Source organism: Hemicordylus capensis, chromosome 3 (genome assembly GCF_027244095.1).
Source record: "Hemicordylus capensis ecotype Gifberg chromosome 3, rHemCap1.1.pri, whole genome shotgun sequence".
NCBI classification, from domain to species: domain Eukaryota; kingdom Metazoa; phylum Chordata; class Lepidosauria; order Squamata; family Cordylidae; genus Hemicordylus; species Hemicordylus capensis.
In genome coordinates this window covers 116,439,243-116,455,336 of record NC_069659.1, presented here as the reverse complement: position 1 = coordinate 116,455,336, position 16,094 = coordinate 116,439,243, and the positions used below count along the sequence as shown (strand labels likewise).

Sequence of the window (16,094 nt, the reverse complement as noted above, 5' to 3'; positions counted from 1 at the left end):
TTACTTTCTTCGGTCTCTCAACCCTGAGATGTTCAGGCCAATAGATGCAACCACTATAACACCCATAACAACTCCAAATACGATAAGCCAAACAGTAACTGGAGGTTCTTGAGGTGGCGCCAATGTTGGAGAAATGCCAATAAACTCCAAAGTTTGGTCATCTAGTCTGAAAGCGTCATTGATGCGTCCCCGAAACTTTCTGCCAAGAAAAGAGGAATCCAATTACATAGAAACAAGGATTTCCCTCCCAGATATTTCTCACCTTTCTACTATAAAGTTTAATGGAATTACACCAAGTAATGCTGGCCTGATATAATAAAGCACATCATGAGTCAAAAGAAAACGACAATTGTGATGACTTTATTATTTGTGGACTCCAGTACCATTCTAGCTCCTTTTTACTACTACTACTACTACTACTACTACTATGTTACTTTATTTTATTGCTCATTCAAGTTCCTTTGGTGTCTCTTTTTTATTTCTCAATCCTCTGCTATTTATCATTGACTTTTATACTTTCTAACCAAATATAAATTTTAAAATGATCAACATTAGTACTTATTTCTTCCATTCACATTTTAAAGCCTTATTGCTTATTCTCACTTTGCCTGGTATTTTCTGGCAAAGGAAGCCATTTTCTTATTTTCATTTGCCCTTTTTTTTAACCTTTCCAACATGTGAGAACAACTTCTTGCTTGGAGGTAATTGCTGTTCATTTCATTATGAGTACATGATTTGGACAGCTGCTGGCTGGCTGCCTGATTCTTGCACTCCAAACAAACAACACATGTTTATTAATGATGAATACTTTGCACATGCCATATTGAAGTGGCTTTGCTATTTCATATTCTTTTTATAGGTGTATTTCTACATGTGCTTCTTCTCATGCATTCTTCCAATTATTTTTCAATTGGATTTATTCAATAACATATGTGTGCTTTCCGTTGATATACATCAATTGCAAGTCAATTGCTTTATGAATATTACCAATATGCCAGCAGCTTCACTCCAATAATTCTCCCACTTAACTTGCATACTATCTCTTTGCAATCCAATATTTCACCTGATTGCTTCTTCCACTTCAGATTTAGGAACCAAGTCCGAGATGTTATTGGGCATGCTGACAACAAAATTAAAGGAGATCCTTGATGTCACATCACTTATATGAACATCGTTGGCTCTGATGGGGGAAAAACAAGATTTTATCTTTTCAGGGAGTATTATACTGGGCTTAAAACGATATGGATGAACACTATGAGTAATAGACTAATCAATATATCTCTGTGTGTAATGTTACTAGCCATGCTCGCTATGCCATTCCGGGGTGCTTCAGTGTACCTCTCAGTCTTAGTCTTCCAGCCATTTCCCCTTACTTTAGCCTGTTTGGAAGAGGAATGCTGGCTGCATTCCAGGTGCCAAAAGGTCATTCTGGCAAGGCATTTTCCTAAAATGTGCTTTTGGAAACAAATCCTCACAGATTCTGCACAGCAATAACCTACAGCAAAGATAAGTGAATGTACCCACTTACACAAATGGAACTGCTTCTTTCTTGACCTTCAGAAAGTACTCTCTCATGGTATAGGCGATAGTTGATCTGAATAAATACATTTCATTTTCATTCCATTCATACTGCAAATTCAAATAATACTCCGTCAGATTTATGATTACATCCTTAGATTCATCTGAGCAACCTCCAAGCAACTTTTAAAGGAACAGCATACATAAGGAAGAACACTAAGCCTTATCAGTGTTATGTGTAGTTTGTTTTTAACAAAGATATTTAACACACAGTTGATTGCATGTGCTGTATAAGGAAACGGATATGAGGCAAAATGAAGGACTGGAAGCTGAGTCAGTGGCATAGACATCACCTCAAACCAATCCAGTATACCTCATATATAGAGTAGGCTGGAATCCTTACCCGAGACAACACACCAAGTGACAACACACACACTTCAGAGTTTAGACTTTAGCATGTGGTTAAACGAGGGCTACACAACTTCATACCTCCTAGAGATGTTGGACTACAACTCCCAACATCCCTCACTATTGGCAATTGTGGCTGGCGGTGATCGAACTAGCTGTAGTCCAAAAACAGCTGGAGCACTGAAGTTCTGCAGTGCTGGGTTAGTCTAATAGTAAATAAATGATATGTACTGTAAAATAGGAACTGAGCCAGTAGTATTATGCCATATCTGTTTCTAGGACTGGAAAGTCAGGTTAATAAAAGAGCTAAGAGGTAGAGGTGTTCCTCTTTCTGCACATATACTATACATTGTAAACAAAGCAGGGGTGTAGCAAGTTTGGAGTGAGCCCAGAGACAAGATTTTTAAATGCCCCCACCCCTCACTGAAGCTCAGCTCATGAAGTAAAGAAATCTTAAATGAGGTTGAATAGTGGTAACAAAAAGCATAGTAAAATTTATTTATTTATTTATTTATTTATTTATTTATTTATTTCTGTCTGTCTGTCTGTCTGTCTGTCTATCTACTGTATCTATCTATCTATCTATAAAACCTATGCCACAATAGATCATCCTAAATTATTTTTTTAAAGGTTTTGTAAATTGTGGACGATGCAAGTCATTAAATGGTACCAGAGAAAGACATGCTGTTCTGGTTGCTCCAGGTCTTAATACTCACATCAGTTTTGGAGGATGACTAGAACTGAAGGAAGCCCTGGCAGGTGCGTGGCTGGGGGACTCAGTCATGTGACTTGCCTCTGGGGGTCCCCCCAAGGCAGTGGGCCCCCAGACAACTGTCTCCCCTTGCCCTATTATAGTTACGCCCCTGAAACAAAGTTACTATTATGTCATACTAGCCATATGGAATATTAAATTGGAAAAAGAGATGGACAAAGAATTGTTCTCTCCACTAGCTGGTGCTGCTGACTACCGCACATTGATTTTGGCACGTTTTATTATTTCTCTTCTCCATGTTACACATTCTATTTCTTCAGAATAAATCCATTAAACCAGGGGTTCCCAACCCGTGGTAGTACAGATGCTGCTGAACTACAACTTCCATCATCCCCTGCCACAATTAATTGTAGCTAGGAATGGCAGGAGTTGTAGTTCACCAATATCTGGAGTACCACAGGTTGGGAACCCCTGAATCATACCAATGGAGGGTGAAACCATTTTCCATTTATATGGCTTTTAAAGAATGTTTATTGTTCATAGGGTATCAATATTGTGAACATTTTCAAATCACATTCAACAATCTGTACCTGTGTGTAAAATCTAGTCTTCGCTTGAGCATTCACTAAGCAATTTCCGAATGGCATAGGATACTGATATGATTTGGTGGTCCTTGCTTTAGCTGAGGTCAGACTTTGCTCTCTCTCTGCACCACTTTTCAAAACTAGCAAATTTCGATACAGGTTGCATTTGTACTTTAAACTCTGGCAGTCCTATATATGTGTAGGTATTTACAGAGGGCAAAGGCCAGTCAAAGGTATGCATCTTAAGTTCCACTGATATCAATGGAAGGGGTTTGAGTGTATGCTTAACTCTTATAAAGTGCTTAACTTTGGCTGGGGCATGTGTGTAGGCCTCTCGATCCAGCAGTGCCTAAAGCAAGTAGACCACATTGCTACATATAATTTGCAATCCAATACAGAGTTAAGAGGAGTACCTGAACCCATTGTTTCAATTATAGGGATGTGTGTTTCGTTTTGGATAAAAAAACGTTTTGTGCATTTTGGCTGTTTTTTAGCCAAAACAAAACACCCAATGCTCAAAACAGAAAATTTTGTAGCCAAAACAAAACGTCCCTGTTTCGGATACAAAACATTTTGTCGTTTCAGCTGTTTTGGAACTCCATATTGCAATCGTAAAAAGTCTTTCTCCTTCAGTCTCCATTTTGAGTTTTGACATCTGTTTGAATTTCCAGCCCTTCCAGCCCGCAGATTGGCCAGCAAAAGCATGGGCTGATCTGCTGGCAATTGCCTCCTTATTCCTTTTAAGCAAATTTAAGGGTAAATTTTACCCTCATTGGCTAGTGGGGCAGTGTGCATTTACCCTCATTGGCCAGTGGAGCAGTGTGCATTTCATTGTTGTTTCACACTGTTGTGTGTAGATCAATTGAATTTCGGGCGGGGGGGATGTGGATGTGCATGACCTTTGGAAATCTGCCTGATTTTCTTCCAAAGCTCTGCTGTTGTTAATGTGTGATGTTGATGTTATTTGGGGTGGATTTGGGGCAGAAAGGAGGCTTTGGGGGCAGAAGAGTGGTTCAGGTGGTAGTGCCCCAATGGGTGCCTGCCGCCACCCAGATTCCAAAGGAATTGAGGAAAGGGCTTATTTTTAAAGAATTTTTGAAGTTGACATGTCTTTGGGGCAGATTTGGGGCAGAAAGGGGGCCTGAGGGGAAAAACAGTGGGTTGGATGGCAGTGCCCCAAGGGGTGCCTGCCACAACCCAGATTCCAAAGGAATAGGGCAAAGGGCTGATTTCTTAGGAATTGTTGAAGTTTATGCTTCTTTAAGGTTCCCCCCCCCCAAGGGAATAATGGAGGTTTCAGCAGACCTATAACTCCACCTGGGGGGCACTGGGGTGGCCGGGAGCAAGTGGTGGTGTAGTGCACATAGGGTGCCAACCACCTCCATGGGTTGCTAACCCATGGGGTGCTGGGTTCTGTTGTTTCTGAGGTGTTCTGAGTGTAGATTCTCTGGTAGCATAATAGATTTTCAATGACAAACCATGAATCCACTCTCATATGCTACCAGAGAATCTGAATCTACAATCAAAACATCTCAGAAACAACAGAACCCAGTACCCCATGGGCTAGCAACCCATGTGGGTGGTTGGCACTCTATGTGCTCTACACCACCACTCGCTCTGGGCCAACCTGGTGCCCCCCAAGTGCAGTTATGGGGCAGGTATTATGGAGGTCCATTCTTCCCTATGGGAAAAATCCTATACTTCAAAAATTCTCCAAAAATCAGCCCTTTGCCCAATTCCTCTGAAACTTGGGTGGTAGTTTTCACCCATCGGGCACTACCACCCCCACCTACTAGTTTTTCCTGGAGGCCATTTTTTAAAATCCAAAACATTTCGGATTCGGATTTTGCAATTTCGAGCAAAGAACAAAATTGGGGTATTTCAGATTTGAACCAAAAACAAAACAGAAAAAAATACAAAATGCACAACCCTGTTCAATTATTTGAATGGGTTTAACCATGCCTGTGTTGAATCGGCCATTTATGGACTCACCATACTCCATAAACTCAAAGGTCAATGAGGACTAGATAAGTGGCATACAGACTGTAGCAAACTGATCTAGAAAGTCTTGTTTATGATTTGGGTTTCTTCTTCCTCCTCCTCTTTTTAAAAACACAACATAATGTCATGTCTTTATACTCACTGCATTGATTCCCAGTGCTGCTTTCAGGCTGATCCTCACTTTGATTGATTCATTCATATCTGGATTTCAAGGATGAAAAGAAAATGCATTGTTATCATGGTTGTATGGGTGGTGCTGATCATAAATGCCTAATGGAGGTTTTTGACTAGTGATGTTTTATAAATCTTGCCCGGCTGTGGCCCAGATACAAGCTTTGTGGGCTCATAATACTCACCTGAAAGGAGCAGCAAGCATTATTTGGGCCCTGAATTCTTCTAGAACTTGGATTACAGTCTGAGCTGGAGAATAATTCCTGGCTCACCTGCTTCCTCACCCCTCCCCTCGTCTGTTAAACCACTCTTGGTGGCCATGCTGGGGATGAGAGCAGCAAAAACGTGTGGCATCACTGTAGTGAAAAGGAGGGAAGGAGGCCTCTTCCTCCCTTCTCTGGGTGGCACCTGATCCTGGGACACTGTATAGACCGCATGGGACCTGAGAACTGCCATTTTTTCAAGGGCTGCTGCAGTGTCAGTCGCCCTTGGGGGAAATCACTGGAGCTTATGCAGTGTACTAGGCATTGGCTGGAAAGGGAGGGATAGACCTCTCTCCTTTCCTTTCCTTATGACCAGAATGCCATGCTGCTGGTCTAACGTGAAAGTACAGTTTGGAGGGAAGGGACGGGGCTTGGGAAATAGGGGGTAAGATGGAAAGAAGTTAAGTGCAAGGAAGAAAAGGTGATTGGAGCTTACGGAGGGATTGGGCCAGGCTGAATTCAGGCTGGCTCAGAAACGAGGTGAGCCATTTCTGGACTTTTTGGGAAATGGCTTGGCTTATTTCTGACCTAAGCTGATGGGAGATAGGGATGGGAGATTTGGCACTAGTTTATGCTTCATCTATCAACAGTGACTATATGGCAACTGCTAGCTGTTTAAATCTCTGCTTATTTGTTATAGTAATTATGCTGTGAAATTTCAGGAAGGAAGATGAAGCTGTAAATAATTGGTTGCTAGCAACTCTACTTTCTGTGCATGATGATTTTCCAGCATTTGGAGCAATGGATCTAGCATATTTATTTATTTATTTATTAAAATATGTATACACCCCCCTCCAGTACACTACTGCTCAGGGTGGCTCACAACATCAACAAAACAGATACAATGTAAAGTAAAAGATTAATAAAGTTAAACAAGTAAAAAGACCAGGCTAAAACCGCATTTAACCAATTAAAACAGGAATTAAAACCTTAAAACAATTTAAAACTACAAATCTGGTTAAAAGCTTGGGTGAATAAAAAGAGACTTTTTAACAATTGTCAGTGATGGGGAGGGTCTTATTTCAGCAGGGAGCACACATTCCAGAGTGTCCGAGCAGCAACAGAGAAGGCCTGTCCTTGTGTAGCCCCCAGATGTGTTGGTGACAACTGCAGACAAACCTTTCCTGATGATCTCAATAGCAATGGGGCTCATAGCGAAGAAGATGTTGTCTTACTTACACTGGGCCTAAGCTGTATAGGGCTTAATAGGTTATCACCAGCACATTGTATTTTGCCCAGTCACTTATGTGACCGGGCCAGTGTAGTTCTTTTAATATAGGAGTAATATGATCTCTTTGAGATGACCCAGAGATCAACCTGGCTGTGCATTCTGTACCAATTGCAGTTTTCAGACCACATACAAAGGCAGCCTCACATAGAGTGCGTTGCAGTCATATCTGGAGGAGGTTATCAGCATATGTGGGTTGGAATCCCTGCTGGTATGTTTCCCAGACTATGGTAAACACCTATATCAGGCAGCAGCAATATAGGAAGATGCTGAAAGGCATCATATCATAATGTGTGGGAGGAGGCAATGGTAAACCCCTCCTGTATTCTACCAAACAAAACCAAGGGCTCTGTAGACACCAGGAGCTGAAATCGACTTGATGGCACACTTTACCTTTACCACTGTTCTGAGGTCATTTATCTCAAGAAACAGACACAGGTGGTGTATCAGCCAAAGCTGATAGAAAGCACCTCTGGCCACTGTCTCAACCTGAGACACCAGGGAGAGGTTTGAATCCAGAAGCACTCTCAGACTGTGAACCTGTTCCTTTTGGGTGTGTGACCCCATCCAAAACCAGCAGATCAAAATTGTCTCCGGAGTTCCGACCCCACACAATAAGTATCTCCATCTTATTTGGATTCAGCCTCAGTTTGTTATCCCACATCCAGCCCATTACTGCCTCCAGGCACACATTTAGGGAGATTATTTAGGGAGATTATGCCTTCTCCAGATGATGATGTCATGGAGAAATAGATTTGGGTGTCATCAGCATACTGATAGCACCCTGAACCAGTTCTGCAGGTGATCTCTCCCAGTGGTTAAGTTAGATGTTAAAGAGCACTGGGGACAGTATGGAGACATAGGGGGCGGCATATAAAAGCTCACATTTTGAATAGTCTCCATGCGCAACACCATCTAGAACCTGCACAAGAGGTAGAAGCAGAACCACAGCAAAGCAGTGCCTCCCATTCCCAACCCTCTCAAATGGCCCAGAAGGATACTATGGTTGATAGCATTGAAAGCTGCCAAGAGATCCAAAAGGACCAACAGAGTCACACTCCCTCTGCCAATTCCCCATTGGAGATAATCCATCAGGCTGACAATGGTAGGCTCCACCACATAGCCCACCCAAAAACCAGTTAGAAATAGGTCTAGATAATGAGCTCCCTCCAAGACTGCCTGGAGCTGAGAAGCCACTACCCTCTCAATCAAATCTTTCAAAACCATCTTTATTCTCGAGTCAAGTTTTTACTATAACTAGCTGGGCCAGACGCAGAGTATCTGTGTCTGCTTATCCCACCCCCCCCATGCCCGCTTTCCCCCACCACCACGCTTGGCTCACTTCTCCCCCCCCCACCGCCCCTCCAAGGTTTCTGGCCGGCTTTCTGGCCAGCCCACCACCTCCTCCCACCCGCCAATTCCGGGCAATGAGGCCAGCTCACCACCGCCTGCTGCTCCCGATCGGCTGGCCCACCACCGCCTGCTGATCCCGCTGGCTGGCCACCCGTTGGCAGGAGCAGCCCGCTTCTTTCCCTGCCCACCCACCCGTGGCTTCTGCCTGGCCTGGAAAGCTGGCCCGCCACCTCCTCCCGCCTGCTCGCTCGCCAATTCCTGGCAGCCGGGCTGGCCCACTGCCACCTGCTCCTGCTGGCCGGGCAGCCCACTACCGCCTTCTCCCACTGGCCAGCCGCCCACTGGTGGCCAGCATCCCTATTTTCTTCTCATCCCCCGTAGCTAATTGACAGCTGCTCGTGAACTCTCGTGAGAGCTGCCACACATGGGATTAGCGACAGGTACACCTAGGAGAAATAAATATATAGAAGATTCCTTCCCACCAGTTCTTTGTTTGGGATAGCATCAAAGTAAAAGACACTGAAGGCAAGCTGTAGTTTCACATCTGACCCATAATGCAAATGCAGCTTACTTGGAGTCTCGGCTATATCCCAACCAACAACTCTGTTGGAATTGTTCTTCTGCAGCCATACATATAAAGGTTGAAAGTAGTGAAGCAATGGTGTTGCATTCATTTTCTTCTCTCCTGTCATGCTTTCTAAAGCTTTAGTCCAAGGCTGTGATCTTCCTAAGGCAAGCATGTCCCTGTGATAGATACAGGTAAGCATCAGACATTGTTCACGTATATGTTGAGCTGTTTATACAAGAGCCACTAGGTGGAGCTGTAAAGGAAGCTTCACCAAAGGGGAAAATAAAATCCCGTTTGTTGTTTAATCCAGGCTTTCTGTAACTCTTCATGGCAACAGAGTGAAGAATTCATGGTATGCATTGCATAGCACAGAAAGTCAGACATGAAAAAGCAGACGCCTTGCTGACTACCTGATGCAGCCAAATCTGCTACCACTGAACTTTTGTAGCTGAATGTTAACAGGGCCAAATATCCCTGATGTACAGCTGAAGACTCAAATAATTACCTTTTACAGGTGATTGCATTATCCATTATTTTATTTTTTTAACATGTGTTCATTTGTTCGCATCACCTTCCTCCACAGAAAGAATGATGTGATGCCAGCTGTATAAGTGCAGCAGCCACTAGGTGGCTCTGTGGAAGGAGGTTTTAATTGAGCTGGAAACTAAAGTGTACACTAGGGATGTTTCTGGGTGGAGAAATATTCCATTTTAAAATGGAAGTTTTTACCACTTTACTTCTTGGGTCTAGATGGCGTTCTAGGCTGAGCAGATGGCACTGAGAAATTGCATGACCGCCATATATAAAAAGCTAGTAGGAAAGCAGCAAAAACTCCTATTTTTAAAATGTGGCATTCACACTTTTTGTTAACTCTATACATGCAGCCCAATGAAGCTCCCACAAGTGACTCTATGCCAACAGTGAAACTTCTGGACCAGTAAGGATTCAGCTTGGTTGTACCAGACCATTCCGTAACTCCTTTTTCTGTGGAAACCAGTCATGGTGATCCATGGTAAATTATGAGAACTGGTATTTGACCAAGCAAAATGAGGTCTCATTTGGCATTCTAGGTTTTCTTGGTTTTTTAAAAGTTTATTCATAGTGCAATAAATAAATCAAAAACTGGGGTATTGGAATGAAATTTGGTATACACATTAATACAGAAGTATACCTCTCAAGTTTGAATAGAAGCACAATCCCTAAACCCATTTTTACATGAGGAGGAGCATGCAAAGTATATTCTAATGGAAAATCTACCTTAAGATATTAGAATGAATGTTGGTGTGCATGTTCAGGACACCATTCTACATTTCACATTTGAACCCCAGCTCAATCCCCACAGCTATGTTAAAGGGGACCAGGTAAGAAGTAACACATGCAGTTATGCATGAGGTTTGAGGGGTGGGGAGAAGAGAATAAGAAGAGATGTTGCAATTCTCCGTTGCTGCCTCTGGACTTTGGAATGTGCTCCCTGTTGAAATAAGAGCCTCCCCATCTCTGGCAGCATTTAAAAAGGTGCTGAAGACACATTTATTCACCCAGACTTTTAATTGGATTCATTGTTTAAATTTTAATGCTGGTTTTAAATGATTTTAATGTTGTGTTTTTAATGTTTAAATGATTTTAATTGTTTGATTTGGTTTTGATTTTAACTGTTACTTGATTTTAATTGTTTTTATTTGTTGTAAACTGCTCTGAGTCATTTTTGGCAGGGTGGCATATAAATAAAATAAAATAAAATAAAATAAAATAAAATAAAATATTGAAATGCCTGAAGCAAGGCCTGCCTGTGCTTTACAAGTAGTATATCAGTCTACAAGGTTTGGAAACCTAGAGACAGAGGTGCTCTTATCCCTGGACTTCGGGGCCAAAGTCCGGGGCCTCCTCAGCCTCTGGGGGCCCCCAACTCCTTTTTCGTCTGTCCTGGGTGGTGTGGTTGCCCAGCAGAGAATGATGGTGCTTAATTTGCAGTGGGAGGAGAGGCCTCCAAAGGCCTTTAAGTCCAGGCTCCAAAATTATCTAGGTGCACCTCTGCCTAGAGGGAATTGCCCTGCAGGAAACTGGTGCATCTAATGACTCAATTGAGGACCATGAATTTAGTATACTGAAACTAACCCATTGTTGGTACAATACTATTTATTGAAATTACTTAAAGTGAAGCGACATAGACTACTACCTCCAGTGCATGCTTTAAAAGGTCAACCATTCTCCTCCTTTGCAAAATAGAGTTGGGAGTGCTTAATTTCCAGCGGAGAAGCAGCAGGCAACAGAAATATGATTAAACCTCCCCTTGCCTACCATTTCCTCCTTCAATTCTCCTTGCTAGCTGCATTCCCCCCAGCTCAGGTTCCTCTTGGCCCATATTTGCACTGTAAACATGAATCTGGAATCAGGACAGGAAGAAAAGCGAGTGGCCAGGGGCAGGCTTCAAGGAGAAAAGAGTAGACTGCACCCTGCATATATGAGGCTGCACCAAGGATGAATTTTACAATAGTTATTCCAATGTTGCGGGGCAGAGAGTATTTCATTACCCCAACATTTGACCAGCTGCTGTGGAATTAGTAATGTCACATCTGTAAAGATGATCTGTGTGGTTAGCAGCTTTGCAAAGTGCCTCTTGAAACTGGAATTGATAAATGGTCCTTGTATAATATCTGGAAAGAGAAAACAATAATAATAAAAGAAGAAAACCAGATTACCAGTTACAGTAAGGAGAAAGTCTAGTAATTCAATACTGTTTTTTCATGAAAGGGAGATGACATCAGGAGTGCAGACAGAGGGGAAACTTGAGGAACAGTTCTCACCAAATATTTTTTGTGTAGAGGGAAGACAAAGACACTTTTGGGAGGTGAAAAATATGTTTTGGGAGGAGTTTAGTAAAAATATATTGGGGGGGGAGTTTTGGAGGGGATTTGAACCCCTGGGTGGCATCTGACTGTTCTGGAAGCAGTATGAGAATACTGATGCTATCCAGTTGCTTCACTGTCATTTTGTTACTGGCACAGAATGCATTTATAGATATAAGACAATCAGATAGCTAAATCCAATAGGTCTGATCCATTGAAATCAATAATTTTGTTGCCAATATTCAGAATAAGTTATCCAGGTCCACTACTGTGGCTTTTTGCAAGTTATCCAGGTCCATTACTGTGATTCGTTTAATCAGTCCTGATTAAAACAAATTGGTGACTTTCCTGCAGACCATAATACTTTCAGTAGATCCATGCACATGCCATGCTTCTATAAATGAGCATAATATATTATCACAAAAACATGCAGATGATTTTGTGTAAAATGCTGAAATATCAGAATACAGATAGTGTGAGGTTTCAGCATTCCCCACCCCCACCCTCCAGCAACTTGTCTGCATTTGTATGCTATTGTAACTTTTTTTACACTACAGTATCTGAAGCTTGGCATATTTTAACCCTTTCATGAAAAACTGTATTCATTCTCTCAAGCAAAACATTCATTGTTGAACTTTATTATGTATTTAAAGGTAATGCCATCGAGTCAGTGTCAACTCCTGGTGACAATGGAGGGAAGTAAGAAGTGGGGTCCCCCAGGGATCTGTACTGGGACCGGTGCTTTTTAATTTATTCATAAATGATCTAGAAGCAGGGGTAAGCAGCGAGGTAGCCAAATTTGCAGATGACACCAAACTCTTCCAGTAGTGAAATCCAAAACGGATTGTGAGCAGCTCCAAAAGGATCTTTCAAAACTGGGGAAGTGGGTGACAAAATGGCAAATGAGGTTCAGTGTTAGCAAGTGTAAAGTGATGCACATTGGGACGAAAAACCCCAACTTCAAGTATATGCTGATGGGATCCGAGCTGTCAGTGACGGACCAGTAGAGGGATCTTGGGGTCGTGGTTGACAGCTCGTTGAAAGTGTCGACTCAGTGTGCGGCAGCTGTGAAAAAGGCCAATTCCATGCTAGGGATCATTAGGAAGGGGATTGAAAATAAAACAGCTAACATTATAATGCCCTTATACAAAACTATGGTGCGACCACACTTGGAGTACTGCGTACAATTCTGGTCACCACATCTTAAAAAGGACATTGTTGAACTGGAGAAGGTACAGAAGAGGGCAACCAAGATGATCAGGGGCCTAGAGCACCTTTCTTATGAGGCAAGACTACAACACCTGGGGCTTTTTAGTTAAGAAAAAAGACGACTGCAGGGTGACATGATAGAGGTCTATAAAATCATGCATGAGGTGGAGAAAGTGGAGAGAGAGAAATTCTTTTCCCTCTCACACAACACTAGAACTAGGGGTCACTCCATGAAATGGATTGCCAGGAGGTCTAGGACCAACAAACGGAAGTACTTTTTCACACAATGCATGATCCACTTGTGGAACTCTCTGCCACAGGATGTGGTGACAGCCAACAACCTGGATGGCTTTAAGAGGGGTTTGGATGACTTCATGGAGGAGAGGTCTATCAATGGCTACTAGTCGGAGGGGTATGGGCCACCTCCAGCCTCAAAGGCAGGATGCCTCTGAGTACCAGTTGCAGGGGAGTAATGGCAGGAGAGAGGGCACGCCCTCAACTCCTGTCTGTGGCTTCCAGCGGCATCTGGTGGGCCATTGAGCGAAACAGGATGCTGGACTAGATAGGCCTTGGGCCTGATCCAGCAGGGCTATTCTTATGTTCTTATGACCACAGAGGCATGTGGTTGTCTTTGGTAGAATCCAGGAGGGGTTTACCATTGCCATCTCCCACGCAGTATGAGATGATGCCTTTCTGCATCTTCCTATATCGCTGCTGCCCGATATAGGTGTTTCCTGGGAAACATACCATCAGGGATTCAAACCAGCAACCTCTTGCTCCCTAGACAAGTTACTTCCCTGCTGTGCCATTAGGTGGCTACTTATTATGTATTTACTACATTTATATTCTGGCTTTCTGCAGATCACGCCAAGCAGTTTAGATATGTTTAATGGTTACAGTTTAAGAGATATAATATGAAGGCAGGGGGGAATAGGGAGGGAAGAGAAAGGGAAACATATTCAGGTACCAACTTTTTCACACTGTTCTACAGTGTGGAAATGATTGTACAGTGACCATTCCACCGATCATTATGCAACTGTGCTGCATGATGATCAGTGGAATGGTCACTGTAGGAAAAAATTTGGGTAGGGGATGAAACAAATGGCACTTGGACCCAACCAAACCCATGGAGGGGACCTCATTTAGATGTAGCCAGGTGCAATGGTGAATGGCTGCTGGTAGATACCATTCTGGGAGGGGAGGAGCCAAAATAGCAGTTGGTTCCAGCTGAGGATGCCTCGTCACTCTCCCTTTCCTGTGCTGCAGCCAGGTGGGAATTGTGACCTTGGAGGGGAGATTTCTTTATCTACTCCAGCTGCTGCAGAAGTGCACAGTTAAGGAGAGCACTGCTAATTAATATTGTCTGGAGACATGCCAGCGCTGTGTGGGGGCAGCTGGGGGAGAGCGCCACCAGCATGCACAGATAACTGGGGAGAGTGCTGCCAGTACAGCAATAGCGGGAAGCAGAGGAGGAGCAGGGATGGACCTGCTCTCCTCCATGTTAAAGGGGCTAGGTAAGCCCTTGATTTTAAAGGGATTGGGCCGTGTTTCAGCTTCCTAATCACATTTTGAGCACATCCCTACCATACTGTTGTGCAGTTCCATTTGTACAATCTTTGCACCTGTGCAAGAGCACCCTTGTGCAACTGCGTGAATGTTATGTTGCAATGCACATGTAATTGTAGATGCACAATATGTCAGACAGTATCAACGGTTTCACTCATTTTAGTATCAGCATTGGTAACAGGTTTAGTATAAGCACTGAAGTAAGGGGGGGGGGAAACAGGATTCTGATAAGACATCGGTATAAGAACAGGAGGTTCTTTGCAATCTTTCTTTCTGTCTCTAATGATAAAGAAGTAAGAGTTAGAATAAGTGTCAAATAGGAGTTAAAGTAAATGATGGGGACCATTTGACATACCGTATAAAAGAATAATCGTTGGCTACATGGAAGAGAGCTGCAGGATCACAATATTCTTCATTATGTGGCACTGGTTCAAAAACACCTACTATCTCTCGCCTGTAAGAAGAGAAATGTCAGAGTTTCAATTAGCACTTGAGTAGGAAATTGAAAATATTTATTACAGTTATTTTCATTTGTGCCTCACTTTTATTTTAAAAATTGTCTTACAAAAATGAAATAAAAACAGCATCCAAACAGGTATTATTCATTGGCCTCCTTCTTATGTAACATGAAACTGGGCCAGAAGTTGCCAAACCTGAACGTCTGAATGCATGGATCTTCAGTCCCATTCAGAGAACAACTTGAGATTTTGCTCACCAAACTCCAATTTGAAACCTCAGGTTGTACTGAGTTTCGTTGTTCATACCTGAGGTTTCCAGCCGCATGCAGTACGGCCAAATGTGGAAATGCAGGCTGGGCTGGCTGAAACTGGAGGAAGCTCCTCCCTCTCTCTGGCCGCAATTGGCTGTGTGGGCTGTCCTTCATACAAGAAGGGAGCCTGCACAGCAAGTTCTCTACTGCAGAGAGCCTCCTGTCTGTTTCATCCAAATGAGGATGGAGGTGGGGGTGGCAATGCAATCTCAGGTCCATTGGACCCGCGGTCCCATATTACATGTGAATGAAGCCATTGTTTTTCATTGTTCCTGACGTTTTACAATGAATAATTTGTTTATAAAATTCCAGACTGATGTGATGTCCAGCATGTTCTTTTGAAAAACATTTTCAAACACTGTTGAACCAATCTAGCAAAAAAAAAGATGCGATTTCAGATTTTGGGTGCGGGAGGACAAGGAGATTTCAATACACGTGAGCAAGATTAAGGGCACAGTCTTGAATGTCTTTATTATGCAAAAAAGAAAAAGGTAAAAAATCTGTGGCTGACATCCAGACTAAGTTACTCCAGACTAAGTTACTATTCAGGAGGTACTCTAAATGAGTAATTGATTTCAATAGGACTTCAGTTCAATAAATAAATAAATCAGGATGCCAGCATGCATGCCCTACCCAAAACTTATGTCTCTGTTGTCATCATAGGAACATAAGAACAGCCCTGCTGGATCATGCCCAAGGCCCAGCTAGTCCAGCAACCTGTTTCACACAGTGGCCCACCACATGCCACAGGAAGCCACAGGCAGGAGTTGAGGGCATGCCCTCCCTCCTGCTGTCACTCCCCTGCAACTGGTACTCAGAGACATCCTGCCTTTGAGGCTGGAGGTGGCCCACAGCCCTCCGACTAGTAGTCGATGATAGACATCTCCTCCATGAAGTT

The 16,094-nt window shown here is 43.0% G+C and overlaps 1 protein-coding gene across 1 annotated transcript in view; it reads right to left on the bottom strand.

Annotated features, from left to right (window-relative positions):
* The window catches only part of ACE2 (angiotensin converting enzyme 2), a 47,211-nt gene continuing 31,117 nt past the window's right edge, over positions 1-16,094 (bottom strand). The window contains exons 11-17 of the mRNA XM_053310670.1: positions 14,783-14,881; positions 11,338-11,460; positions 8,810-8,982; positions 5,366-5,424; positions 1,529-1,629; positions 1,064-1,180; positions 1-199 (exon numbers count right to left, since the gene is read on the bottom strand). Of these exons, the coding sequence (XP_053166645.1) occupies positions 1-199; positions 1,064-1,180; positions 1,529-1,629; positions 5,366-5,424; positions 8,810-8,982; positions 11,338-11,460; positions 14,783-14,881 (871 nt within the window). The remainder of the gene's footprint in view (positions 200-1,063; positions 1,181-1,528; positions 1,630-5,365; positions 5,425-8,809; positions 8,983-11,337; positions 11,461-14,782; positions 14,882-16,094) is intronic.